At 57.8% G+C, this 27436-nt stretch overlaps 1 protein-coding gene across 1 annotated transcript; it reads left to right on the plus strand.

Moving 5' to 3' along the window:
- Positions 1 to 27436, plus strand: LOC128943632 (A.superbus venom factor 1-like). The gene is made up of 40 exons (XM_054286521.1): positions 1 to 98; positions 995 to 1187; positions 2251 to 2410; positions 3473 to 3543; positions 3626 to 3720; positions 3815 to 3897; positions 4007 to 4097; positions 4498 to 4600; positions 4975 to 5095; positions 5455 to 5570; positions 6761 to 6907; positions 8572 to 8784; positions 9120 to 9314; positions 10568 to 10726; positions 11401 to 11530; positions 11829 to 11900; positions 12504 to 12704; positions 13478 to 13643; positions 14240 to 14325; positions 14746 to 14885; positions 14966 to 15178; positions 15867 to 15933; positions 16351 to 16437; positions 16522 to 16725; positions 17915 to 17990; positions 18073 to 18232; positions 18969 to 19064; positions 19153 to 19303; positions 20561 to 20724; positions 21126 to 21284; positions 21906 to 22056; positions 22172 to 22223; positions 22999 to 23086; positions 23462 to 23548; positions 24316 to 24421; positions 25026 to 25115; positions 25928 to 26014; positions 26544 to 26627; positions 26908 to 27043; positions 27295 to 27436. The coding sequence occupies exons 1-40, from the start codon at positions 1 to 3 to the stop codon at positions 27434 to 27436; spliced, it is 5040 nt and encodes a 1679-aa protein (XP_054142496.1).

Below are 27436 nucleotides of genomic sequence, written 5' to 3' on the forward strand. Positions count from 1 at the left end.
ATGGGGGCTCCGGCGCTGCCCCCGCCCCCTCCTCATCCTCTTCTCTTCCTCCTCCTCGGATTCCTGGTGCTGCTCGGGACCCCCGCCCGCGCTCAGCTGTGAGATATTGGGGACCCCCACCCCAAACCCAGCCCCAACCATGGGACTCCCACCCAACCCCATCCATGGGACCCCCGCCACCCCCACCCCTGGGACCCCCACCCCACTATCCATGGGACCCCCCAAACCATGGGACCCCCTCTCATTCGTGGGACCCCCACCCCCCCATTCATGGGACCTCCCCACCTATCGGACCCCCAACCACATGTCTGTGAGACCTCCAAAAATGGGACCCCCATGGAATCCCCTTTTTTGGGACCCCCCCACCCATGGGTGCTATGGGGACAGATTTTGGGGTTTCTGGGTACTCTGAGTTCCCCAAGGTGATTTTGGGACAGATTTTGGGGTTTCTGGTTGCTCTGAAGTCCCCAAGGCTTTGTGAGGTCCCCAAGGTGGTTTTGGGACAAATTTTGGGGTTTCTGGGTGCTGTGAGGTCCCCAAGTTGATATTGGGATAGATTTGGGGGTTTCTGGGGTTTCTGAAGTCCCTAAGGTGTTTTGGGGAACAGATTTTGGGGTTTCTGAGTGCTGTGAGGTCCCCAAGGTGGTTTTGGGGAACAGATTTTGGGGTTTCTGGGTGCTGTGAGGTCCCCAAGGTGTTTTTGGGGCAGATTTTGGAGTTTCTGGGTGCTGTGAGGTACACAAGGTGTTTATGGGGTCCCCAAGGTAATTTCAGGTCGGATTTGGGGATTTCTGAGGTTCCTAAGGTGTTTTGGGGGACAGATTTTGGTGTTTCTGGATGCTGTGAGGTCACCAAAGGTTTATGGGGTCCCCAAGGTAATTTCAGGACAGATTTGGGGGTTTCTGAGGTCCCCAAGGTGTTTTTGGGATAGATTTTGGGGGTTCTGTGCCCTGTACCCCCCCAGAGCCTTGTGCCAGCCCATTGCTGTCCCCAGGGTGACCATGGTGACCCCGGCCGTGCTGCGGCTGGAGACGGACGAGCAGGTGCTCCTGGAGGCCCCCGGGGTGACCACGGCCACCCAGGCCCTGCTGCTGGTCCAGGACTTCCCCCAGAAGCGCCAGGTCCTGTTCCGGACCAACGTGGCCCTGAGCCCGGAGCAGGGCATGATGGCCATGGCCACCATCAAGGTACGGAGTCACCTTGTCACCCTGGTCACTGTCACCTCCCTTTCGTCACTGTCACCACCCCCCAGTCACTGCCACCATCAAGGTACAGTGTCAGCCCCTCTGGTCACTGCCACCACCCCCCCTGGTCACTGTCACCTCCCCCCGGTCAGTGTCACCCCCTCTAGTTACTGTCACTCCCCGGTCAGTGCCACTCCCCCCCACTGATCAGCACAGGTCACTGTCCCCACGGTCACTGCCTGGGACGGGAAACGGGAACTGACCCCTGAGCGGGGGTGGGGAATGTCCAGGGGGGTGCAGTGGTCACTGCTGGGGACAGTGATCACTGCTGGGGACAGAGGGGTGGTCACTCCTGGTGTCCATGGGGATGGTCACCTCCAGGTGTCCCCACAGATGTCCCCAATGTCCCTGTGGATGTCCCCAGTGTCCCCAATGCCCCCTGTCCCAAATGTCCCCAGTGTCCCCAATGTCCCCTGTCCCCAATGTCCCCAATGTCCCCTGTCCCACAGATGTCCCTGTGGATGTCCCCAGTGTCCCCAATGTCACCCTGTCCTCAATGTCCCCAGTGTCCCCAATGTCACTCTGTCCCCAATGTCCCCAGTGTCCCCAATGTCTCCAGTGTCCCCAGTGTCTCCAGTGTCTCCTGTCCCCGTGGATGTCCCCAATGTCCCTGTCTCTCTGGATGTTCCCAATGTCTCCAGTGTCCCCAATGTCTCCAGCGTCCTCTGTCCCCACCTTGTCCCCAATGTTCCCAATGTCCCCATTTTCCTCCCTGTCCCCAATGTCCCTTCCTCCTCTTCTCCTCTGTGTCCCCAATGTCCCCAACGTCCTCAATGTCCCCAGTGTCCCCACTGTCCCCACTGTCCCCAATGTCCCCTGTCCCCAATGTCCCCAATGTCCTCTGTCCCTAATGTCCTCAATGTCCCCTGCCCCTCTGGATGTCCCCTGTCCCTAATGCCCTCAATGTCCCCTGCCCCTCTGGATGTCCCCTCTCCCCGTGGATGTCCCCAATGTCCCCTATCCCCATGGATGTCCCCAATGTCCCCAATGTCTGCACTATCCCCAGGTGCCAGCCAAGGCGCTGCCGCAGGCCCCAGGGAAGCAGTTTGTGGCGGTGACAGCACAGGTGGCCGCGGTGACACTGGAGAAGGTGCTGCTGGTGTCCCTGCAGAGCGGCCACATCTTCGTGCAGACTGACAAACCCATCTACACCCCGGGCAGCACCGGTGGGACACCCTGGGGACACTGCAGGGACAGCTGGGGACAGCTGGGGACACCACAGGGAGAGCTGGGGACATTGGAGTGGATGGGGACAGCGAGGGAATGGGGACACTGTGGGGACATCACAGGCAGGGGGACACCCCCAGCAGCACCAGTGAGCAACCCTGGGGACACCGGGCGACAGCTGGGGACACTGCAGGGACAGTTGGGGACACTGCGGGGATGGGGACACTGTGGGGACATCACAGGCATGGGGACACATCAGAGGGCTGGGGACACTGCCTGGGCCACCAATGAATGAGTGGGGACACCTGGGGACACCCAAGGACACCTGGGGACACTGTGGGGATGGCAACACTGTGGGGACACTGAGGGGATGGGGACACTGTGGGGGCATCACAGATGTGGGGACACTGCTGGGGCCACTGGTGAGTACGCAGGGATACTTGGGGACACTGTGGGGACACCTGGGGACACTGCAGGGACACCGAGAAGATGGGGACGCTGTGGAGACATCACAGCTGTGGGACACTTTGAGGGCTGGGGACACCGTGGGGGGTTGGGAACACCTCAGGGTGATGGTGGCGCCTCCCGGTGACACCTCGGAGCACTGGGGACACCTCGGGTTGCTGGGTCCTCTCTTCATGGCATCTTGGGGACTTGGTGGCACCTGGGGGTGCTGTGTCACCCTTCTGTGACACCTCAGGGCGATGGTGGCACCTTGGGGTGTCAGTGTCACCCATTTGGGACCTCCCTGTGATGTCCCCATTGGGATCCAGTGTCCCTGCCCTGTCCCTGCTCACCTTGTCCCCTCTGTCCCCTCTCAGTGCTGGATGTCCCCACATGTCCCCTCACCTTGTTCCCTTGTGTCCTCTCACCCTGTCCTTGTCCCCTCTCACTTTGTCCCCTCTCACCTTGGCCCTTGTGTCCCCTCCAAGTCCCCTGTGTCTCCTGCCAATGCTGGCTGTCCCCAAGTGTTTTCTCACGTTGTCCCCTCACCTTGTCCCCTGTGTCTCCTCACCTTGTCCCCTGTGTCCCCTCACCGTGTACCCTGTGTCCCCTCCCAGTGCTCTGCCGCCTCTTCACTGTGAGCCACCTCATGCAGCCGGTGGCCAAGACGGTCATTGTGGAGGTCAAGGTGAGTGTCCTGGGGTGACACAGGTGGGTGACATGGGTGGGTGACACACAGGTGACACAGTGCCACCCACGTGTCCCCTCAGACGCCCGACAACATCATCATCAAACAAGTCCTTGTGTCATCTCCGACCAAAAATGGGATCCTGTCCCTCACCCACAACCTGCCCGAGGTTGTCAGGTGGGTGTCACCGTCCCCCGCAGTGGCCTGGGGACAACTCTTGGGTTGTCACCTCCCTGTCACCTCCCCGTCATCTCCCCGTCACCTCCCCCAGCTTGGGCATGTGGACGATTTCGGCCAAATTCGAGGATTCTCCGGATCAGGATTTCAGCGCCCAATTCGAGGTCAAGGAATATGGTGGGTGAGGGGTGAGGGGTGGGCTTGAGAACATCGGGGGCTGTCACCAAGGAGTGGCAGTGTCACCAATGTCACCAATGTCACCAATGTCACCACTGTCACCCCGCAGTGCTGCCGAGCTTTGAGGTGTCCCTGATTCCTGAGAAGAAGTTCCTGTACATCGACAGCCAGGAGGATTTCAGGGTGTCCATCCTGGCCAGGTGACACCAAAATGTCCCTTTTTGGGGACAAAAGTGTCCCCTCTGGGGTCACATCTGCGTGACAGACAGGGGACAGCTGGGCTTGGCTGATGGCCCTGGGGATGGCATGGGGACATGGTGGAGGGGGACACAGGATGACACAGGGGGACAATGGTGGTGGCAGGGATGGAATGACAGAGATGAGGTGGCAGGATGGGGACATGGGGACAGAGTGACTCAGTGACACAGTGACAGGGTGACACAGTGACACGGTGGCACACTGGCTGTCCCCAGGTACCTGTGGGGACAGGAATGGCTGTAATAGGGATGTGCAGGGGACATGATGACATGGTGACATGGTGGCACAGTGACAAGGTGACAGGGTGGTACAGTGACACGATGGCACGGTGGCTGTCCCCAGGTACCTGTACGGGAAGCACGTGGAGGGGATGGCCTTTGTCCTCTTCGGGATCATGGTGGACAACGAGAGGAAGAGCATCCCCCAGTCCCTGCGGCGCATCCCGGTAAGCCTGGCACTGTCCCTGTCCCCAACACTGTCCCCAGCCCTGGCACTGTCCCCAACCCTGTCCCGGTGAGCCTGGCACTGTCCATGTCCCCAACCCTGTCCTACCCCTGTCCCCAACCGTGTCCCCATGTCCCCAGTATGTCCCCAGGTCCAGGCTGGTGACGCCAATGCCCTGCTGTCCCTCTGCTGTCCCTGTGCTGTCCCTCTGCTGTCCCTATGCTGTCCCTAACCCTGACCCCATGTCCCCAGTGTGTCCCCAATGTGTCCCCAGTGTGTCCCTAGTGTGTCCCCAGGTGCAGGACGGTGATGCTGATGCCCTACTGTCCCTAACCCTGTCCCTATGTCCCCAATGTGTCCCCAATGTGTCCCCAGGTGCAGGATGGTGATGCTGACGCCCTGCTGTCCATGGCTCACCTGCGCGAGCGCTTCCCTAACCCCCAGGAGCTGGTGGGACACTCCCTCTATGTCACTGTCACCGTCATCACCGAGTCAGGTCTGTGTGGGGACACGGGGGGACATGGGGGACATTGGGGGACACGGGGGGACACAGGGGGCCAGGGACAGCAGTGTACACGGGGGCACACGAGGGGACATGGGGGGACATAAGGGGACTCTGAAACAGTCAGAGAGGATGCAGGAGACAGGGTAGGATGAGGAGATGGGGGGACACCTGGGGTGGGGGACAGGGACCCCAGGTGACATGGCCACCATGGTGTCCGCACAGGCAGTGACATGGAGGACGTCCAGGGTGGTGGCAGGGGGACATAGAAGAGACAGGGACAGTGAGGATGGGGAGCACCTGAGGTGGGGACAGGGACCCCAGGTGACACGGCCACCACGGTGTCCCCACAGGCAGTGACATGGTGGAGGCCCAGCTTGGTGACATCAAGATTGTGACATCCCCCTACAGCATCCACTTCACCCGTACCCCCAAGTACTTCAAGCCAGGGATGCCCTTTGACCTCATGGTTGGTGACATCTTGGGGACAGCGGTGGCCCAGGGTGGTGGCATGGGACCCACAGGGTATCCTGGGGTGGGGACAGGGCACAACTGGGCGTGGAGGAGGAGTTGGTCCCTGAGTGATTGTCCCGTTCCTCGGCTGTTCTAATGGCCTGGAAAGACTCGGGATGGCCTTCGGACAGCCCGCGCTCCAAAGGACGAAAAGAGTCTTCAAGTTTTTCGGTCTTCGGTGTTGTTTATTAATTCTTATCTACAATATTTTCTCCCGGCCCGACAGAGGTCCACACAGCAAGTCAGCCATGAGCACACTGACTGCCCTCGGGGCGGTCACTTATCTTTATACCAAAAACTACGTGTAAGATATTTACCTTTTCTCCCCAATACCTTTCACCCTTATTGACAAGTGCACATTCAGTAAGAACCAATCTCAAAGTGCCACCATCACCACCGAAGATGGACAAGAAGAAGAAGAAGAAGAAGAAGAAGGACAGGACACGCCCTAATTCCTCCATCTTGTTTCTCTAGAACCCCCCTGTACTGAAATTCTAAAACCTGTGTTTCACACTATAATTAACCTATCCCTTCACCATTTATCCCCATGTGATCCTCCCATCCTCATACAGGTGTTGTTTCCTGTGCAGGATCAAAGTCTAACCACCAAACACTTCTGGCAACGTTCCAGGACCTCCGGGCCCCCCAAGGGTGGTCTCGGTGACTCTGCACATCAGGACTGCTGTGCTGAGTTCTCACAAGTGATGTTCCTGTGTCACCTGAGAGGGGCTGGGGACCGTGAGCTTTCCCCGTGTCACTGGGGTGGCACTTCCTGGTGCCAGTGTCCCTTTGCAATGCCACCACCCCTTCTCGGTGCCACCACCCCTTCCGAGTATCAGAGTCCCCTCCCAGTCCCACCATGCCTTCCCAGTTTCCCTTTCCATTGCCACCACCTCTTCCCAATATCCCTTCTCAGTGCCACCACCCCTTCCCAGTATCAGTGTCCCCTCTCAGTGCCACCAGCCATTCCCAGTGTCCCTTCCCAGTGCCACCACCCCTTCCCCATGTCCCCTTCCCAGTGCGACCACCCATTCCTAGTGCCACCACCCCTTCCCAGTGTCCCACTCCATGTCCTCCCATAATGTCCCCACGTCCCCCAGTGTCCCCTGCAGGTTTATGTCACCACCCCCCTGGTGTCCCCTGCAGGTTTATGTCACCAACCCCGATGGGTCCCCGGCGCCACGTGTCACCGTCCAGGCCAATGGCTTCCAGGACCAGGTGTCCACCCGGGGTGATGGCACGGCCAGGCTGGTCCTCAATATGCCAGCCACCAAGGACAGCGTCCCCATCACCGTGAGTGGGGACACCGCTGTCACCTCACCGGGGTGGCCCAGGGCTGGGGAGGTGACCAGGGCTTGAGGTGGCTGAGATGGCCAGAGTGACCAAGGACAGGGGGGTTGAGGTGGCTGAAGTGACCCATGGTGGTGATGAGCAAAGATCAGGACAGCAGGACTGGACATCCATGATGGTCACAGGAACATCCAGGACAGAAGGACTGAACATCCATGATGGTCAGTGGACCATCCATCCACTGGACTGTGGTGGTCAAGATGTCCAGAGTGACCAAGGACCGGGGGGTTGAGGTGACTGTGGTGGTCAAGATATCCACAGTGATCAAGGACCAGAGCTATCCCGGCCTCCACTGGCCAAGGAGAAGGATAGCCCAGGTCAGGCTGACCATGGTGGCCAACTCACTTGAGTTGACCAAGACATGACAGTCACCAAGGACCAGGTGTCAAAGACACTGGTGGAGGTGTCCACAGTGGTCAGTTGTCCATGGTGGCATGTGGCCAGGATGACCAGTGACTAGGAACTGGGATGGCCAAAGCCAGGGAGACCAAAGTGGCCAAGACATTGAGGGTGGCCAAGGGCCAAGGTCAGGGGGACCACGGTGGTGGAGTGGCCAAATCATCCAAGGTAGCAAATGGTCAGTTTGAGCGTGGAGATGGTCACCAAGGACCAGGGCATCAGGGAGAGGCAGGGAGACCATGACAGACAAGACCTTTGTGTGGCCAAGACCTCCATGATGGCCAGGACCTCTGTGGTGGCCAAGACCTTCATGGTAGCCAGGATCTCCAAGGTGGCCAAGCCCTTTGTGGTGGCCAAGACCTCCATGGAGAGCAAAATCTCTAGGGTGGCCAAGACTTCCATGGTAGCCAAGGCCTCCATGATGAGCAACACACCTCCATGATGGCCAAGACCTTTATGGTGGCCAAGACCACTATGATGGCCAAAATCTCCATGATAACCATTACACTTCCATGATGGCCAAGACTTCTATGGAACCTCTATGGTGGCTGAGCCCTCCATGATGGCCAAGCTCTCCATGATGGCCAAGACCTTTAGGGTGGCCAAGACCTCTATGGAACCTCTAGGGTGGCTGAGCCCTCCATGATGGCCAAGCTCTCCATGATGGCCAAGACCTTTAGGGTGGCCAAGACCTTTATGGAACCTCTAGGGTGGCCAAGCCTTCCATGATGGCAAAGACCTTTATGGTGGCCAAGACTGCCATGATGGCCAAGACCTCTATGGAACCTCTATGGTGGCTGAGCCCTCCATGATGGCCAAGATCTCTGTGGTGGCCAAGGCCTCTATGATGGCCAAAATCTCCATGATAACCAACACACCTCCACAATGGCCAAGACCTCTGTGATGGCCAAGACCTCTATGGAACCTCAATGGTGGCCAAGCCCTCCATGATGGCCGAGACCTTTATGGTGGCCAAGCCCTCCATAATGGCCAAGACCTCTATGGAACCTCTATGGTGGCCAAGCCCTCCATGATGGCCAAGACCTCTATGGAACCTCTATGGTGGCCAAGCCCTCCATGATGGCCAAGACCTCTATGGTGGCCAAGAACTTTACAGAACCTCTCTGGTGGCCGAGCCCTCCACACTGCCCCCAACCAGGCCTGTGTCCCTCCCCGCTGACCGAGTGCCACCCTGTCCCCTGTGCCAGGTGCAGACGGCGCAGGCAGGGCTGCCCCCAGAGCGCCAGGCCTCGCGGCAGATGACGGCCCAGGCCTATCGCAGCCAGGCCGGCTCAGGGAATTTCCTGCACCTGGCGGTGGCCGCCACCGAACTCCAGCCCGGGGACAACCTGGTCGTCAACTTCCATCTCAAGACCAGCAACAACAACGTCCGCAACTCCGTCCCATTCTTCACCTACCTGGTGGGTACCCGTGGTTGATCAGTGGTGCCCCCACCTTGACCACCTGGATGTCCAGGGACCTGGAGGATATTTAGATAAGCTTGGGGGGCCCTTGAGGGACTCGGGGGGCACCTGAAGGCCTTGGGGGACCTTTGAAAGGGTCTGGAGGACTCTTGAGGGACCCTTGAGCGATCTGGGGGACCTTTGGAAAGGTTTGGGTGGCCTTGAGGGACCCTTGAGGGAACTGGGGCACCTTTGGAAGGGTTTGGGGGACCTTGAGATCCTTGGGAACATTTAAGAACTTGAGGGGACATTGAAGGATGTCCAGATGGTCACCAAGCTTGGGTTCCTGGCAGATCATGACCAAGGGACGCATCCTCCGAGCCGGCCGGCAACGACACGAGGCCGGGCAGAGCTTGGTGACCATGACCCTGCCAGTGACGGCCGAGCTCATCCCATCCTTCCGCATCGTGGCCTACTACTACGTCATGCCTGGCGAGATTGTGGCCGACTCCGTCTGGGTGGACGTCAAGGACACCTGCATGGGCTCCGTGAGTGTCCCCTAGTGGTCCCAGGGGGGTCAAAGGGGGTCTTGGAGACATTGGATGGGCCTTGGTGGTGGCTGGAGCTGACCTTGAGGTGGCCCTTGAGGGGTCTGGGAGGCCTTGGTGGTGTTTGGGGGGGTCCTTGAGAGGTTCGGGAGGTCCTTGAGGGGTTTGGGAGGCCCTTGAGGGATCTGGGAGGTCCTTGAGGGGTTTGGATATCCTTGAGGGGTTTGTGGGGCTCTTGAGGGGTTTGGGAGGTCCTTGAGGGGCTTGGGTGGCCCTTGAGGGAGGTGGGAGATCCATGAGGGGTTTGGGAGGCCTTGGATGTGCTTGGGGGGCCCTTGAAGAACCTGGGACATCCATGAGGGACTTGGGTGGCCTTGAAGGACCTGGCAGATCCTTTAGGAACCTGGGTGGCCTTGAGGGGTTTGGAAGGTCCTTGAGGGACTTGAGTGGCCTTGAGAGGGCTTTTGAGGGGCTTGGGGCACCCTTGAGGGACTTGGGAGGTCCTTGAGGGGGTTGGGAGATCCTTGAGGGACCTAAGAGGTCCTTGAGGGACTTGGGTGGCCTTGAGGGACCTGGCAGATCCTTGAGGAACCTGGGTGGCCTTGAGGGGTTTGGAAGGTCCTTGAGGGACTTGAGTGGCCTTGAGAGGGCTTTTGAGGGGCTTGGGGCACCCTTGAGGGACTTGGGAGGTCCTTGAGGGGGTTGGGAGATCCTTGAGGGACCTAAGAGGTCCTTGAGGGACTTGGGTGGCCTTGAGGGACCTGGATAAGACATTTGGGGAGCCCTTGAGGGACTTGGGGGGCACCTGAAGGGCTTGAGGGACCTTTGAAAGTGTCTGGGGGAGTCTTGAGGGACCCTTGAGGGGTTTGGGGGGCTTTTGAAAGTGATGGTGGGGACCTTGTGGGACCTGGGGGTCCTTGAGGGTTCTTGAGGGATCTGTGAAACATTTGGAAAGGTTTGGGGACCTCGAGATCCTTGGGAACCTTTGAAAGAACTTGAGGGGACATTGAGGGACCTGAGTGGTCCCTGGTGGGGATTTGGAGTCACTTCTGTGGTTTTGGACACTCCATGAGGAGCTTGGACATCTCCTGGGTGACCCAGGTGGCCCTGGTAGTCCTGGTGGCCCAGTGATGGCCCAGCCCATGGCCACCAACTGCTCCTGGAGGTCCAAATTTGATGTCTGCCGTGGTGGGGGAGAACAAAAGTGGCTTTTGGGGACATCTTGGGGACGTCACCTCCTGTGTCTGTGGCAGCTGATGGTGAAGGGGGCAACGGAAGGTGACAACCGTGTCCAAGAGCCAGGGACAGGGATGAGGCTGCGCATCGAGGGCGACCACAAGGCCCACGTGGGGCTGGTGGCCGTGGACAAGGGGGTCTACGTCCTCAACAAGAACAAGTTCACCCAGACCAAGGTGGGTGGCCCTGTCCTCGATGTCCCCAAGGGGTGGCCATGGCCACTCCCAGCATCCATGGGTGGTGACCGCCATGGTTATCCCTGTCCTTGCTGTCCCATGGTAGTGGCCATCATGGTTGTCCCTGTCCCCATCATCCCCTGGTGGTAGCCATCACAGTTGTCCCTGATGTCCCATGGTGGTGGCCATCATGGATGTCCCTGTCCCCATCATCCCCTGGTGGTGGCCGTGGACAAGGGGGTCTACATCCTCAACAAGAACAAGTTCACCCAGACCAAGGTGGGTGGCACTGTCCTCGATGTCCCCAAGGGATGGCCATGGCCATCCCCAGCATTCTTGGGTGGTGGCTGTCATGGTTGTCCTTGTCCCTCCCTGCTGTCCCTGGATGGTGGCCATCACAACAGTCCCCATCATCCCTGGGTGGTGGCAGTGGCCATCATGGCTGTCCTGTCACCTCTGGGTGGTGGCACTGGCCATCACAGCTGTCCCTGTCCCCATCCCCATTGTCCTTGGATGGTGGCAGTAGCCATCACAGCTGTCCTGTCACCTCCGGGTAGTGGTGGTGGCCATCACAGCTGTCCTGTCACCTCTGGGTGGTGGCACTGGCTGTCACAGCTGTCCTGTCACCTCTGGGTGGTGGCAGTGGCCATCATAGCCATTCCCTGTGGGCACAGGTTTGGGACACAGTGGAGAAAAGTGACATCGGCTGCACGGCGGGCAGTGGCCGGGACAATGTCGGCGTCTTCGCGGATGCTGGCCTGAGCCTGACCACCAGCGTCAAGGTCACTACACCCCAGCGGTCAGGTGGGGACAGTTGTGGTGGCATCTTGGGGACAGGGGGTGGCACCTCAAGGAGGTGGTGTCTTACAGAGGTTTCACCTTGGGGATGGAGCAGGTGGCATCTCAGGGATGGTGGAGGTGGCACCTTGGAAATGGGGGAGGAGACAGGGATGGTGGAGGAGGTGGCACCTTGGGGATGGGAAAGATGACACCTTGAGGATGGGAGAGGTGACATCTCAGGGATGGTGGAGGTGACCCTGAACTTTGGGATGTGACACCTGGGACACCTTGAGGTCCTGACCAGTGTCCCCTCTGTCCCCAGAGGTCCTGTGTCCCCAGCCTGCCAAACGCAAGCGGCGCTCGCTGGCGCTTGCCGAGTACAAGGGCACCAAGGGTAGGTGGCACTGGGGTGTCCCTTGTCCCCAGGGGTCACCAGTGTGTCCCTTGTCCCTGAGGCTGCCAAAGTGTCCCAGACCCTGAGGCACACCAGTGTCCCATGTCCCAAATGCCACCAGAGGAGCGTCCCATGTCCCTGAGGGCCACCAGAGCGTTCCATGTCCCTGAGGGCCACCAGAGTGTCCCATGTCCCTGAAGGCCACCAAAGTGTCCCATGTCCCAGTCAATACCAGTGTCCCATGTCCCTGAGAGCCACAAGTGTCCCATGTCCCTGAGGGCCACCAGAGTGCCCCACATCCCTTAGAACCACCAGTGTCCCACATCCCTGAGGGCCACCAGTGTTCCATGTCCCTGAAGACCACTGGAGTGTCCCATACCCCAGTCAACATCAGTGTCCCATGTCCCTGAGGGCAACCAGTGTCCCATGTCCCAAAGAGCCACCAGAATGTCCCACACCCCAAGGTCCCCATTCCAGAGCCATCAGAATGTCCCACACCCCCGAGGTCCCCATTCCAGAGCCATCAGAATGTCCCACACCCCTGAGGTCCCCATTCCCAAGAGCCACTAGGGCCTGTCCCAGCCCTGTCCTGGTGTCCACCAGCGGCTGAGTACTTGGACAAGCTGGAGAGGAGGTGCTGCGAGGATGGCATGAAGGACAACCCGATGGGACATGGCTGCGAGCAGAGGAGCGAGTACATCCTGGAGGGCGAGTCCTGCATCCGCGCCTTCCTCGACTGCTGCAGATACATCAAGGCCAAGAGGGACCAGCAGAACTTCTCACCCAGCACCGGCCTGGCCAGAAGCAAGTGTTGGGTCACGGAGGGTGGGAGAAGGTCGGGGAGGTTGGAGGAACCTCGGGTGGAGCTTTGGTGGAGTGTCTTAGGTAGGTTTTGGGTGTTCCTTGGTGGATCTCAGGTGAAGGTGAGCTTGAGCAGAGCTTGGGTGAAGGTCGGATGTTCTTTGGTGAAGGTCAGGTGAACCTTGGGTGTTCTTTGGTGAAGGTCAGGTGAACCTTGGATGTTCTTTGGGTGTTCCTTGGGTATTCCTTGGTGAAGATCAGGCGAAACTTGGGTGTTCCTTGGATGTTCCTTGGGTGCTCCTTGGATATTCTTTGGGTGTTCCTTGGACTTTCCCTGGTGGAAGGTCAGGTGAACCTTTGGTGTTCCTTGGGTGTTCCTTGGATGTTCCTTTGATGTTCCTTGGGCGTTCCTTGGATGTTCCTTGGGTGTTCCTTGGGTGTTCCTTGGATGTTCCTCGGGCATTCCTTGGGTGTCCCTTGGGTGTTCTTTGGATGTTCTTTGGGTGTTCCTTGGACTTTCCCTGGTGGAAGGTCAGGTGAACCTCAGACATTCCTTGGGTACTCCTCAGGTGGAACTTGGGTGAAGGTTGGGAGGATCTTGGGTGGGTTTGGGGCATCCCTTGGATGAAAGTCAAGTCACCCTCAGGCATTCCTTATGTGATCCTTGGACAACCCATCAGGCAATGCTTGGGTGGCAGTTGGATGACCTTAGGCAAGACAAAGGGTGGCACTGGGGTGGTGCTGGGTGGCACTGGGGTGATACTGGCTCTGCTCAGGGGTCTCAGCCCTGAGGCCATGTTCAAGAGGTCCAATGCCACCACCCCCAGGCCATGAGGACGAGGATCCCTTCTTGGAGGACGATGAAATCGTCTCGCGGACCCTCTTCCCCGAGAGCTGGCTGTGGCAGGTGGAGCAGCTGACGGAGCCACCCAACGAGCTGGGGTGAGCCTGGACCTCCTGTCCCACCACCCTCCCACTCCACAGCCCAGTCTGGGCACGGTCATCCTGTCCCCATCCAGCTTGGTCATCTCTGGAGACCAGTTATGGTCACCCCAAAGCCAGACAAAGGTCACTGCTAAACTACCAGTCCAGCCTCAGGGGTTCTTGGTCCACTCAGGGGTCATCTCCAAGCTCCTGGTCCTGCCTGGGAGTCTGTGGGGTGGGGACATCTCTGGGGACCAGAGAGGTACCACTGTGGGTTTGGGACATCTCTGGGGACAAGAAAAGTCCAGCTGTACGTTTGGGACATCTTTGGAGACCAGGAAAGTCCAGCTGTGGGTTTGGGACATCTTTGGGGACCGGGAAGGTCCCACTGTGGGTTTGGGACATCTTTGAAACCAGGAATGTTCCACTGAGGGTTTGGGACATCTTTGGGGACAAGGAAAGTCCAGCTGTGGGGTTGGGACATCTTTGGAGACCAGGAAAGTTCCGCTGTGGGGCTGGGACTTCTCTAGGGACCAGGAAAATCCCATGGTGACACCCCCTGAGCCTGGCCTGGGGTGGGCCATGACCCCCTTGGTCACTCCTGTCCTCTCCAGGGTCTCGGGCAAGACAGTGCCCGTGTTCCTGCAGGACTCCATCACCACCTGGGAGGTCCTGGCCGTCAGCCTCTCCCCCACCAAAGGTACGGGGTCATGGAGGACAAGAGAGTTCCTGGGGCCAGCAGAATATCCCCAAACCTTGTGGGGGGTCCCTGAGACCTGAAGGGTCCCCTAAGCTTGGGGATTTCACCAGGATTTGAGGAATCTCCAAAATCTGAGGGGAGATGCCTCAAAGTCTGGTGGCCATCCTTGGGATTTGAGGGATCTCCATGGAACTTGAGAGATCTCCTAAACTTTGGGATTCAAGGGGTCTCCTAAACCTTGGGAGGACTCTGTGGATCTTGATGGATCTCCTAAATTTTGTGAGGGCTCTGTGGGTCTTGATGGATCTCCCAAACCTTTTGAGGACTCCCTGGACTTCCAGGGATCTCTGAAAATCTCGCGGCTGCCTTGGGGACACGAGGAGTCCTCAACCTCAAACCCTCACTTGTCCCCAACCCCAGGGCTGTGCGTGGCCACCCCCTACGAGATCACAGTGATGAAGCAGTTCTTCATCGACCTCCGCCTGCCCTACTCGGTGGTGAGGAACGAGCAGGTGGAGATCCGCGCCATCCTCTACAACTACTGGCTGCACGACATCACGGTCAGTTGGGGACATTTTTCTGGGGACACCAAACATCACCCTCTCCAGACCTCAGGGGTGACCTCCTTGTCAATGTCCAGGTGCGCGTGGAGCTGGTCCACAACCCCGACCTGTGCAGCCCCTCCACGGCCAAGCGGCGCTTCCAGCAGGTGCTGCGGATGAAGGCCCAGTCCTCGCGCGCCGTGCCCTTTGTCATCATCCCCCTCAAGCTCGGCCAGCTGGACATCGAGGTCAAGGCGTCCGTCCGTGACCGATTTGTGGGTGATGGGGTCAAGAAGAAGCTCCGAGTGGTGGTGAGTGGCCCCGGTGGCCGTGGTGGTGGTGGTGGCACCTGTGTTCTTGAGATGTTCCCAGCATGGTGGCATCAATGGTGGCATCCCAGCATGGTGGCATCCATGATGTTCTCCTTCAGTGGCTGGGTGACCACCATGGGTGGGCCAGGTCCACCACAGCAGAGGGGGGTGGTGGGTGGTGGCACGTCCAGTCAGCCGTGGTGGCACCAAGGGGTCACTGTGTGGCGCCAATTTGGTTTGATTGCATTATTGATTTGGAATTTTTAATCAATATCTTCATTAATCACCTGGATGGGATCAGGCTCACCATGGGATTTAATGTTTCTAATCAAAATCTTCATTGATGATCTGGATGGTGTCACCAAGGCCAGGATGACCATGGGACTTGATGCCATCATTGATTTGATATTTTCAATCAGTATCTTCATTGATGATCTCAATGGGGTCACCAAGCTCAGGCTGACCATGATGGCCACACAATGAAGTTGACCAAGACACAAGAGTGACCTTGGGGTCTCCAGGAACTCAGTGACCTGTGTGACCTGGTGTGGCCTCCTGGGCTGGTCCCCATGTGTCACTGGGGGTACTGGTTTATACTGGGAGGCCTCTCCCAGTGGTCCAGAGGTGTTGGGACGGGGAGGACCCCAGACCCAAGCCCACCCTCACTGCCGGACTCTGCCCTGGACAGCCTGAGGGGAGGCGGCTGGAGAAGACAGTGAAGATCGTGGAGCTGGACCCGCAGGACAAGGGAGTCAGTGAGTGACATCTCTGGGGAGGTCCCACTGTGGCTTTGGGGCATTCCGGGGATCAAGGAGGTCTCACCGTGGCTTTGGGACATCTTTGGGGACCAGGGAGGTCCCACAGTGGCTTTGGGACATCTTTGGGGACCATGATGGTCCCATGGTGGCTTTGGGACGTCTTTGGGGACCAGGAAGGTCCCACTGTGGGTTTGGGGCATCTTTTGGAGACCAGGAAGGTTCCACCGTGGGTCTGGGACATCTGGAGGGATCAAGGAGGTACCTCCAAGCTCAGGTTTGGGACAACTTGGAGGACAAGGGATGTCCCACCATGGAACTGGGACATCTCAAGGGACAAGTGACACCCTGATGTGGGGTGGGGCTGGGTCACCTCAGGAGAGGATTTGGGGTCACCACATCCACTCCACCCCACAGACGGGGTGCAGGAGGAGCAGGTGAAGGCCGCGGACCTCTCGGACATTGTCCCCAACACCGAGTCGGAGACCAAAGTCAGCATCCAGGGTGAGCACCATGGAGATGACACATGGGGACAACCTGGTTGTGGGGTGGGACATCTTGAGCGTGACACATCCTCTCCTGGCCCAGGCAACCCCGTGTCCATCATCGTGGAGAAGGCCATTGATGGGGCCAAGCTGCAGCACCTGATCGTGACGCCGAAGGGCTGTGGGGAGCAGAACATGGTCTTCATGACACCCACGGTCATCGCTGTCCACTACCTGGACAACACCATGCAGTGGGAGACCTTCGGCATTGATCGCCGGGCTGGTGCCATTGAGCTGATCAAGAAAGGTGGGAAGGGCCCCAGAATGGAGGAATTGCCTTACAATGGTGGGAACGTCATCAAAATGGTGGGAACAGCCCCAAAAGTGGTGGGAGTGTCCCCAAAGTAGTGGGAACAGCACTGAAAGTAGTGAGAATGTCCTCAGAATAGTGGGAATGGCACCAAAAGTGGTGGGAATGTCCTCAAAATGGTGGGAACGGCACCAAAAGTGGTGGGAATGTCCTCAAAATGGTGGAAACCTCCTCAAAATGGTGGAATGTCCTCAAAATAGTGGTAATGTCCTCAAAATGGTGGAAACCTCCTCAAAATGGTGGAATGTCCTCAAAATAGTGGGAATGTCCTCAAAATGTTGGGAATGTCCTCAAAATAGTGGGAACTGCTAGGGATGAGACTGTCCTCAATGTGGTGGGAATGTCCTCAGAAGGGTGGGAATGGCACCGAAAGTGGTGGGAATACCCTTAAAATAGTGGGAATGTCCTCAAAATGGTGGGAATATCCTCAGAAGGGTGGGAACTGCTCCAAAATTGTGGGAACAGCACCGAAAGTGGTGGGAGTGTCCCCAAAATGGTGGGAACAGCACCAAAATGTTGGGAATGTACTCAAAATAGTGGAATGTCCTCAAAATGATGGGAACTGCACTGAAACGGAGGGGACTGTCCTCAAAAGTGGTGGGAATGGCCTCAAAAGTGGTGGGAATGTACTCAAAATGGTGGAACGTCCTCAAAATGGTGGGAATAGGCCTGAAAGGGGTGGGAATGGCTCTTAAAGGCATGGGAACAGCTCCAAAATGCTGGGAACATCCTCAAAATGGTGGGAATATCCTCAAAATGGTGGGAACAGCTCCGAAAGGGGTGGGAATGGCCCCAAAATGGTGTGAACAGCCTCAAAAATTGTGGAAATGTCCTCAAAAGGGGTAAGAATGTCCCTTGGTGTCTGCTCTCGGGTCACAGAAAGTTCCTGTCATCTGAGGTGGTACAGAAGGTCTCTCCTCTGGAGGTGACCTGGGTTGGGTGATGCCAGTTTGGGGTTTCCAGAGTTACTGGTGTGCACTAGGAGGGGCTCCAGAGCAGGTTGGTGTCCTGAGGGTTCCTCAGCTTGGGTGGGTGCTCTTTGTGTTGGCCATTGGTTGGAGGACATTGGTGGCCTGAAGCCCACCCAGGCCACCCCTCGCGTTGACCAACGGCCATCTCCTCGCAGGTTACACCCAGCAGTTGGCCTTCCGCAAGCCCGACAGTTCATACGCCGCCTTCCTCGATCGCCCCTCCAGCACCTGGTGAGGGACCTGCTGCCGCCACCACCACAACCCAGCCTAGGTGACAGGGACAGGTGCGACCCTCAGGTGTCCCCATCTCCAGGTTGACCGCCTACGTGGTGAAGGTGTTCGCCATGGCCAGGAAGCTGACAGACATCGAGCACGGCGAGATCTGCGGCCCCATCAAGTGGCTCATCCTCAACAAGCAGAAGCCAGACGGGGTCTTCCAGGAGGACGCGCCTGTCATCCATAAGGGGATGATGGTAAGGGGACACCTCAACCATGTCAGTCTGGTGGCTGAAGCTTGGGGGATCTCGGGTGGAGGATGGGAGGTTTTGTGTGGGTTTTGGGTGAAGGTCTGGTGAACTTTGGATGTTCCTTGGATGTTTCTTGGGTATATGTCAGGTGAACTTCAGGAATTCTTTGAGTATTCCTTGGTTGAAGTTTGGGTGGGTTTTGGGTGCTCCTTGCCTGGAGGTCAAGTGTTCCTTAGATGGTTTTTGGGTGTTCCTTGGACCTTCCTGGGATGAAGGTCAGGGGAAGGTCAAACATTCCTTGGGTGTTCCTTGGGTGTCCCTTGGGTGAAGTCTGGATGCCCATTTGGTGTCCCTTGGGTGTCCCTTGAGTGTCCCTTGAATGTCCCTTGAGTGTCCCTTGGATGTTCCTCATAAAAAGGTCAGGTGAAGGTCAGATAATCTTTGGGTGTCCCTTGTGTGACATTTGAGTGTCCATTGGATGTCCCTTGATTGTCCCTTGGGTGTTCCTCACCTAAAGGTCAGATGAAGGTCAAATAATCTTTGGATGTCCCTTGAGTATCCCTTGGGTGTTCCTCACATGAAGGTCAGATACTGTTTGGATGTCCCTTGGGTGACATTTAAATGTCCCTTGGCTGTCCCTCAGATTGGTCAAGGACAGATCTTTGGAATGAGCTGCTGGTGGACCACCAAATGTTTGGAAAACCCTGATCCCGAGATTTTTTCCCTCTTTTTCATCCCACAGGGAGGCTACCAAGGTGCCGAGCCCGAGGTGTCCCTTACCGCCTTCGTCCTCATCGCCCTGGAGGAGGCACGGGGCATCTGCAAGGACCACATCAATGTGAGTGACCCCACAGGTGACATTCCTGAGGTTCCAGACCATTATGAAAGCCACCTGAGATGCCAAATTCTCCATCCTTGGTTCACAGAGCTTGGATGACAGCATCAACAAGGCTGCTGGGTTCCTGGCGCGGCACTACGAGGGGCTGGCCCGGCCCTACACAGTGGCCCTGGCATCCTACGCGCTGGCCCTGGCCGGGAAGCTCAAGAGTGAGAGGATCCTCATGAGGTTCTCCAAAGGTGACATCTCAACAGGGGTCAAAATTGGGGTGAAAGGAGGTGAATTTAGGTTCTCATGAGGTTCTCCAAAGGTGGCATCTCCAGAGGGGTCAAACCGGGGTGAAAGGAGGTGGGTTTGGGTCTTCAGGAGGTTCTTCAAAGGTGATGCCTTAGCAGGTCAAAATTGGCACCAGGAAAATTGGTTTTCGATCTTCAGGAGGTTCTCCAAAGATGACACCAAACCTGGGGTGGAAATTGGTCAAAACTGGGGTGAAAAGAAGTGGGTTTGGGTTCTCATGAGGTTCTCCAAAGGTGACGCCTCAAGAGGGGTCAAAATTGAGGTGAAAGGAGGTGGGTTTGGGTTCTCATGAGGTTCTACAAAGGTGATGCCTCAAGAAGGGTTAAAATAGAGGTGAAAGGAGGTGGGTTTGGATGTTCTCCAAAGGAGACACCCCAAGGGAGGTCAAAGCGAGGTGAAAGGAGGTGGGTTTAGGTCTTCAGGAGGTTCTCCAAAGGTGACATTTCAAGAGGGGTCAAATTGGGGTGAAAGGAGGTGGGTTTGGGTTCTCATGAGGTTATCCAAAGATGATGCCTCAACGGGTCAAAATTGGCATCAGGAAAACTGGTTTTGTGTCTTCAGGAGGTTCTCCAAAGATGACACCAAACTTGGGGTGGAAGTTGGGGTGAGGGGAGGTAGTTTCACCTGGGAGATGCAATTTGAGGTGAAAGGAGGTGGTTTGGGATCATCATGAGGTTCATCAAAGGTTACATCTCCCCTTGGTGTGGAAAGGGTTGGAATTTAGGGTCAGGAGAGGTGGTTTTGGGTCGTCACAAGGTTCTCCAAAGTTGGTTTTGTGTTCTCCTAAGGTTTTCGAAGGTGACACCTCACCTTGGGGTTAAAAGGGATGAAACTGGGTAAGAGGAGGCGGTTCTGGGTTCTCACAAGGCTCTCCAAATCTGGTTTTGGGTCCTCATGATGTTCTCCAGAACTGAATTCTCACCCAGGGTTGTATTTTAGGGTCAGGGAAAGTGGTTTTGGGTCCTCCTGAGGTTCTCCAAATCTGGTTTTGGGTTCTCCTGAGGTTCTCCAACCTCACCTTGGGGTTAAAAGGGATGAAACTGGGATCAGAGGAGGTAGGTTTGGGTCCTCCTGAGGTTCTCCAGAAGTGGTTTAGGACCCTCCTGAGATAATGCCTCACCCGGGGCTGTAATTTGTGGACAGGCTGAGGTGGCCATGGGGGTCCTTGGTGGCCGAAGGTGTCTCTGATGTCCCCACAGGTGGGGCCAGCTGGGAGGAGCACAACGCCCGCACCTACAACATCGAGGGCACGTCCTATGCGCTGCTGGCCCTGGTGCAGATGAAGAAGTCCGAGCTGGCCGGGCCAGTGGTCCGGTGGCTGGCCCAGCAGAACTACTATGGAGAGACCTATGGCTCCACCCAGGTGGGACATGGGACAGCCCCGGCCATGGGCGGGGACATCCCTGGGACACCTGGTGGCACTGGGGTTGACAGGGATGGGCGTTGTCATTTTGGGGACATCTTGGGTGGCACAGGAGCCAAAGGTCACTCAGAAGAGTTTGGGTGTGCTCCAGGTGATGTCTCCAAGCTCAGGTGACACGGGTGTCCCCTCAAGGTTACTCAGAAGATCTTGTGGGTTCTCCACCAGTGTCCCCAAGCCATGGTGACCCTGATGTCCCCTCAGGCCACACAGGAGAACTTGTGGGTTCTCCATCAGGGTCCCCAAACCCTGGTTACCCCAGTGTCCCCTCAGGCCACCCCGGAGCCCTTGTGGGATCTCCACCCAGTGTCCGCAAGCCCCTAGTCACACCAGTGTCCCCTCAGGCCACCATCCTCGTGTTCCAAGCGCTGGCCCAGTACCAGGTGGCTGCGCAGGCCCAGGAGCAGCTGGAGCTGGACGTGTCGGTGCTGCTGCCGCGCCGCGCCAGCCCCATCAAGTACCGCATCGAGAACCGCAACGCGCTGGTGGCGCGCTCCGCCGAGGTACCTGTCCTTGTCATCTCTCCTTGTCACTGGCACCTGTCACCTGTCACCTGTCCCTGTCACCTGTCCCTGGCATTGCCACCTGACACTGTCACCTCTGGGTCTCCTTGTGGGATAATCCCATCCCATGACTATGGCCACCATTGTCCTTGTCCCTTCCATGTCCCCTTCTGTCACCTCTGTATCCTCTCCAGGCTTGGGATGCCCCGGGCTGGCCTTGTCCCCTCCCCTGCTGTGACCTGCAATGTCTTTGTCAGCTCTCTGTCCTCCTGATCTCCGCGTCCCCTCCGTGTCCTTCAATGTCCCTGTCCCCTCTATCTCTGCAGCGCTGCCACCCCTTCTGTGTCCTGCCTGTCCCGTCCATGTCCCCACACGCCCCTGCACCTGTGCTTGTCCCTCCTGGGGACATCCTCTGTCCCTTCCCAATGTCCCCTGTCCCCTTCCCAATGTCACCTGTCCCCTCCCAATGTCCCCTGTCCCTCCTGGGGACATCCTCTGTCCCTTCCCAATGTCCCCTCAGACCAAGGGCGGAGGGCGTGGGCAAGGGGACAATGACAGTGGTGACCATGTACCACTTCCCCAATGTCTCCAGTGTCCCCACTGTCCCCACTGTCCCCTCAGACGAAGCACAACGAGGACTTCACGGTCAAGGCGGAGGGCATGGGCAAGGGGACAATGACAGTGGTGACTGTGTACCATGCCAAGGTCCCTGAGAGGGAGGACAAGTGTGACAAGTTCAACCTGACTGTGGATGTGCAGGAGGTCAACAAGGGTGGGTCCCCAAATGTCCCCTCCCTGTCCTCGCAATTTCACGACCATCCCCTCCCCATGTCCCTTCTGTGAGTACCTTGTGTCACCTTCAATGTCACCTCGGTGTCCCCACCCAGGCAGGGAAGAGGAGGACATCATCAGGACAGTCAAGATCAACATCTGCACCAGGTGGGGACATTGGGGATGTTGGGGACACTGGGGACATTGGAGACAGTGGGGTCACAGAGGAGAAGGGGAAGAAGGGACATAGGGGACAGGGAGGAAAATGGAGACATTGGGGACTTTGGGGTGAGGGTGGGGACAGCAGGGACATTGGGGACAGTGGGGACAGGGGGACAGCGGAGACATCCAGGAAAATGGAGACACTGGGGACAGGAACAGCAGGGGAAGGATGGGAACGTTGGGGACACTGGGGACAGGATGGGGAATGGGATGGAGGGACACAGGGGACATTGGGCACACTGGGGACATTGGGGACACTGGGGATAACTGAGACAGAGAGGAGGTGTTGGGGACAGGGACACTGGGGAAAGGATGGGGAGAGCAGGGACACTGGAGACAGCGGGGACACTGGGGACATCAGAGACAGGGAGAAGGGGCGGGAGGGACATTGGGAACAAGGAGGAAAATGGGGACATTGGGGACATTGGTGACAAGGAGTAAAATGGGGATATTGGGGACAGGGAGGAAAATGGGGACACTGGGGACAGGGACAGCAGGAAAAGGATGGGGACATTGGGGACATTGAGAACAGTGAGGACAGGACGGGGAGTGGGATGAAGGGACACTGGGGACATTGGGGACACTAGGGACAAGGATGGGGGACACTGGGGACAAAAAGCACTCACCTTGTCCCATGGGGGTGTTGGGGACATCAGGGAGGGGACGCTGGGGACACTGCGGGGTGGGGACAGGCAGGGTGGCCTCATCTGTGTCCCCACAGGTACCTGGACACCGTGGATGCCACCATGTCCATCCTGGACGTGTCCATGCTCACGGGATTCACACCGGACGTGCAGGACCTCAGGAGGGTCAGTGTGGGGACATGAGAACACTGTGGGGACACCAGGGGGACATGGGGACACTGCGGGGACATGGGGACACCACAGGGACATGGGGACAACAGGGGGACATGGGGACAGCAGGGGACAGCAGGGGACATTGGGGCACCAGTGGGGGGGGGGGGGGGGGGGACACACACGACATGGGGACGCTCAGTGTCACACTGTCCCAAGTGTCACGCTGTCCCCCTTGTCCTCCATGCCCGATGTCACTCTGTCCCTGATGTCACTCTGTCCCCATTGCTCCCGGTGTCACACTGTCCCCACTGCCCCCAATGTCACTCTGTCCCCACTGTCATCAGTGTCACTCTGTCCCCAATGTCACTGTGTCCCCGCTGTCCCCAGCTGTCCGAGGGTGTGGACAGGTACATCTCCAAGTTTGAGCTGGACCAGGACAAAGAGAGGAGCAATGTCGTCATTTACCTGGACAAGGTGGGGACATTGGGGACACTGGGGCCATGGGGGTGGGGACAGAACTGGGGTGATGGCAGAGACAAGATGGGACAAAGGCAGGATGGTACAGGGACAGGGACAGGGACAGGGAGAAGGTGGGACAGAGGTGGGGACAAGATGGGACAGGGACCAAGGTGGATCTGGGGACATGAGCAGGGACAGGAGGGTGACAGTCGTGATGATAAAGGTGGGGACACGGGGGACACTGGGGACAGGAGGGACACGGGGACAAGATGGGACAGGAATGTGAGAGGACAGGAATGGGGACAGGGACAGGACAGGAACAGGGATCAGGATGGAGCTGGGGACATGGGCAGGGACAGGAAGGGGACAGGGCTGTGACAGGGACACAGCTGGGGACAAGGGTGGTGACAGCAACAGTCTCAAGGTGGTGACAAGGACAGGGATGGGTGGGGACAGCACGGGGACATGGCTGGGGACAGGACCGAGTGTGTTGTGGAGGTGACTCACAGCCTGTCTGAGTGCCACCCCCATGTCCCCTGTCCCTGTTCCCTGTCCCCATCCCTGTCCCCATCCCCATGGTGTCCCTGTTCCCATGCTGTCCCTGTCCCCATGCTGTCCTTGTCCTCATGCTGTCCCCTGTCCCTGTTCCTGTGCTGTCTCTGTGCTGTCCCCTGTCCTCATCCCTGTCCCTGTCCCCGTGCTGTCCCCTGTCCCTGTCCCCCTGCTGTCCCCTGTCCCTTGTCCCTGTCTCTGTCCCCGTGCTGTCCCCGCGCTGTCCCCAGGTGTCACACAGGGCCCAGGAGTGTTTCGCCTTCAAGGCCCACCAGAGGTTCCAGGTGGGGCTGATCCAGCCGGCGGCCATCAGCGTCTACAGCTACTACAGCATTGGTGTGTCATTGTTATTGTCACTGTCACTGTGTCATTGTCATTGTCACTGTGTCACTGTGTCACTGTGTCACTGTGTCACTGTGTCACTGTCACTGTCATTGTCATTGTCACTGTGTCACTGTCTACAGCTGCTACAGCATCAGTGTGTCCCTGTCACTGTCATTGTCATTGTCACTGTCATTGTCATAGACCCCTCTGTCATTGTCCCTGTCACTGTCACTGTCACTGTCCCCTCTGTCACCTCTCTCACTGTCACTGTCACTGTCCCCTCCCTGTCACTGTCACTGTCACTGTCCCTTCTGTCCCCATCCCTGTCCCCTATCCTCGTCCCTGTCTCCATCCTTGTCCCTGTCCCTGTCCCCTGTCTCCTGTCCCCTTGTCCCACTCCTCTGTCCCCTGTCCCCTCCCCATCCTCAACCCATCCCTGTCCCTGTCCCTAGTGCCACCCAGGTCACCTAGGTCACCTCTGTCACCCGTGTCCGATCTCCTTGTGTCTCCCTGGCTGATGTCCCCTGCTGTCTCCCCTGATGTCCCCAGCTGTCCCCACATCCCCTGCTGTCCCAGCTGTCCCCAGCTGTCCCCTGATGTCCCCGTGTCCCTGCAGACGATCGCTGCACCCGGTTCTACCACCCGGACAAGGAGGGAGGGAAACTGAACAAGATCTGCCAGGGGGACGTTTGTCGCTGCGCTGAAGGTGACACAGGGACACGCGGACACAGGGACATGGGGACAGGGTGGGACACGTCATGACCATGATGGGGACATGTCCTGGCCATGGTGGGACATGTTGATGTGATGAGACACTTCATGGCCAGGGTGGGACACATCATGAACATGGTGTGACACATCAATGATGAGATATCACATGTCACCATGATGGGAACATGTCATGGCCATGGTGGAGACATGTCCTGGTCATGGTGGGACACATTGATGTGATGGGACACTTCATGGTCCTGATGGGGACACGTCATGGGCATGGTAAGGATATATCATGGTCATGGTGGGACACATTAATGATGAGATGTCACATGTCACCATGATGGGGACATGTCATGGTGGGACACGTTGATGTGATGGGACACTACATGGACATGGTGGGACACGTCATGGGCATGGTAAGGACACATGAATAATGAGATGTCACATGTCACCATGGTGGGGATATACCCTGGCCATGATGGGACACATTGATGTGATGGGACACATCATGGCCATGATGGGGACACGTTCCTGCTGTGGTGGGACACGTCATGACCCTGGCTGGGACACATCATTGATGAGATGTCATATGTCATGACTCTGATGGGGACATGTCTTGTCATGGCTGTGTCCCCGTGATGTCCCCATGATGTCCCCATGATGTTCCCATGATGTCCCTGTGATACCCTCATGATGTCTCCATGATGTCCCCGTGATGTCCCCACAACATCCCTGCGATATACCCATGATGTCCCCGTGATGTCCTTGTGATGTCCCCACAATGTCCCCACAATGTCCCCACAGAGAGCTGCTTCAAGCATCAGGAGGAGCCTGGGGACATCACCGTCAACCAACGCATCGAGCGCGCCTGCGAGCCTGGGGTGGACTTTGGTGGGAAATGGGGACACTGGGGACATTGGGGACATTGGGGGCATTGGGGACATTGAGGACATTTGGGACATTGGGGACATTGGGGACAATGGCAACATCTGGGACATTGGGGACATTGGAGACATTGGGGAATTGGAGGAATTGGGGACATCAGGGACATCGGGGACATTGGGAGCAATGAGGACCTCAGGGACATTGGGGGCAATGGAGATATTGGGGACATTGGGGACATCGGGGACATCGGGGACGTTGGGGACATTGAGAGCATTGGGGACATCAGAGATGTTGGGGACAATGTGGATATTGGGGGCAACAGGAACATTGGGGACCTTGGGGACAATGGGGCATTGGGGACATTGAGGCCATTGGGGACAATGGGGACATGGGGTGATATGGGTCATGGCAGGTGGCGTTAGGGATATTGGGGACATGGCAGGGGCAGGGAGGGACACGGTGGGAACAGGGGACACAGAAGGGCCACCCTGGCAGGGGTGACTGTCCCCATTGTCCCCAATGTGTCCCCTGGCAGTGTACAAGGTGAGGGTGGTGGCACAGGAGGAGACCCCGACCTACGACAATTACATCATGGAGGTCCTGTCGGTCATCAAGATGGGTACGGCCACCTCGGGGGGGACAAGGCCATCAGGGGGGGACATAGCTGTCATGGGTGCACATGGAAGGAGGACAAGGTCACCTCAACAAGGTGACATGGTCACCTCAGGGGGACACAAGGCCACCATAGAGTGGACAAGGCCATGGTGACACAATGCCATGAAGACACGGTGCCACGGTGCCATGGTGCCACAGTGCCACGGTGACATGGTGCCACGGTGCCATGGTACCATGGTGACACGGTGCCATGGTGACACGGTGACATGGTAACACTGTGACAGGCACAGACGAGGACCCGGCCGGCAGCAACAGGACCTTCATGAGCCACCAGCAGTGCAGGGAGACCCTGAGGCTGCAGAGAGGAGAGGACTACCTGGTCTGGGGACAGGCCAGCGACCTCTGGGCCAGCGGCAGACAGTAGGACATGGTCCCCACTGTCCCCTGTGTCCCCTGGGTCCCCATTGTCCCCACTGGCCCCATGTCTGTCCCTACAGCTGTCCCCATGTCCCCCTGGCTGTCCCCATGTCCCCAGGTACAAGTACCTGATCAGGAAGGACACCTGGCTGGAGGAGTGGCCCTTGGAGGCCACCCCTATATCCCCACTGTCCCCACTGTCCCCATGTCCCCCTGTCTCTCCCCGTGTCCCCAGCTGTCCCCTGTGTCCCCAGGTACAGATACCTGATCGGGAAGGACACCTGGCTGGAGGAATGGCCCTCGGAGGCTGCATGCCAGGACGCGTTGCTCCAGCGGCGCTGCCAGGACTTCGTCGAGTTCTCCGAGTCCATGACGTTCTTCGGCTGTCCCAGCTAA

The sequence above is a fragment of the Melozone crissalis genome, unplaced genomic scaffold (genome assembly GCF_028551555.1).
Source record: "Melozone crissalis strain CALT ecotype California unplaced genomic scaffold, PUWL_Pcris_2 ptg000052l_1, whole genome shotgun sequence".
Classification (NCBI taxonomy): domain Eukaryota; kingdom Metazoa; phylum Chordata; class Aves; order Passeriformes; family Passerellidae; genus Melozone; species Melozone crissalis.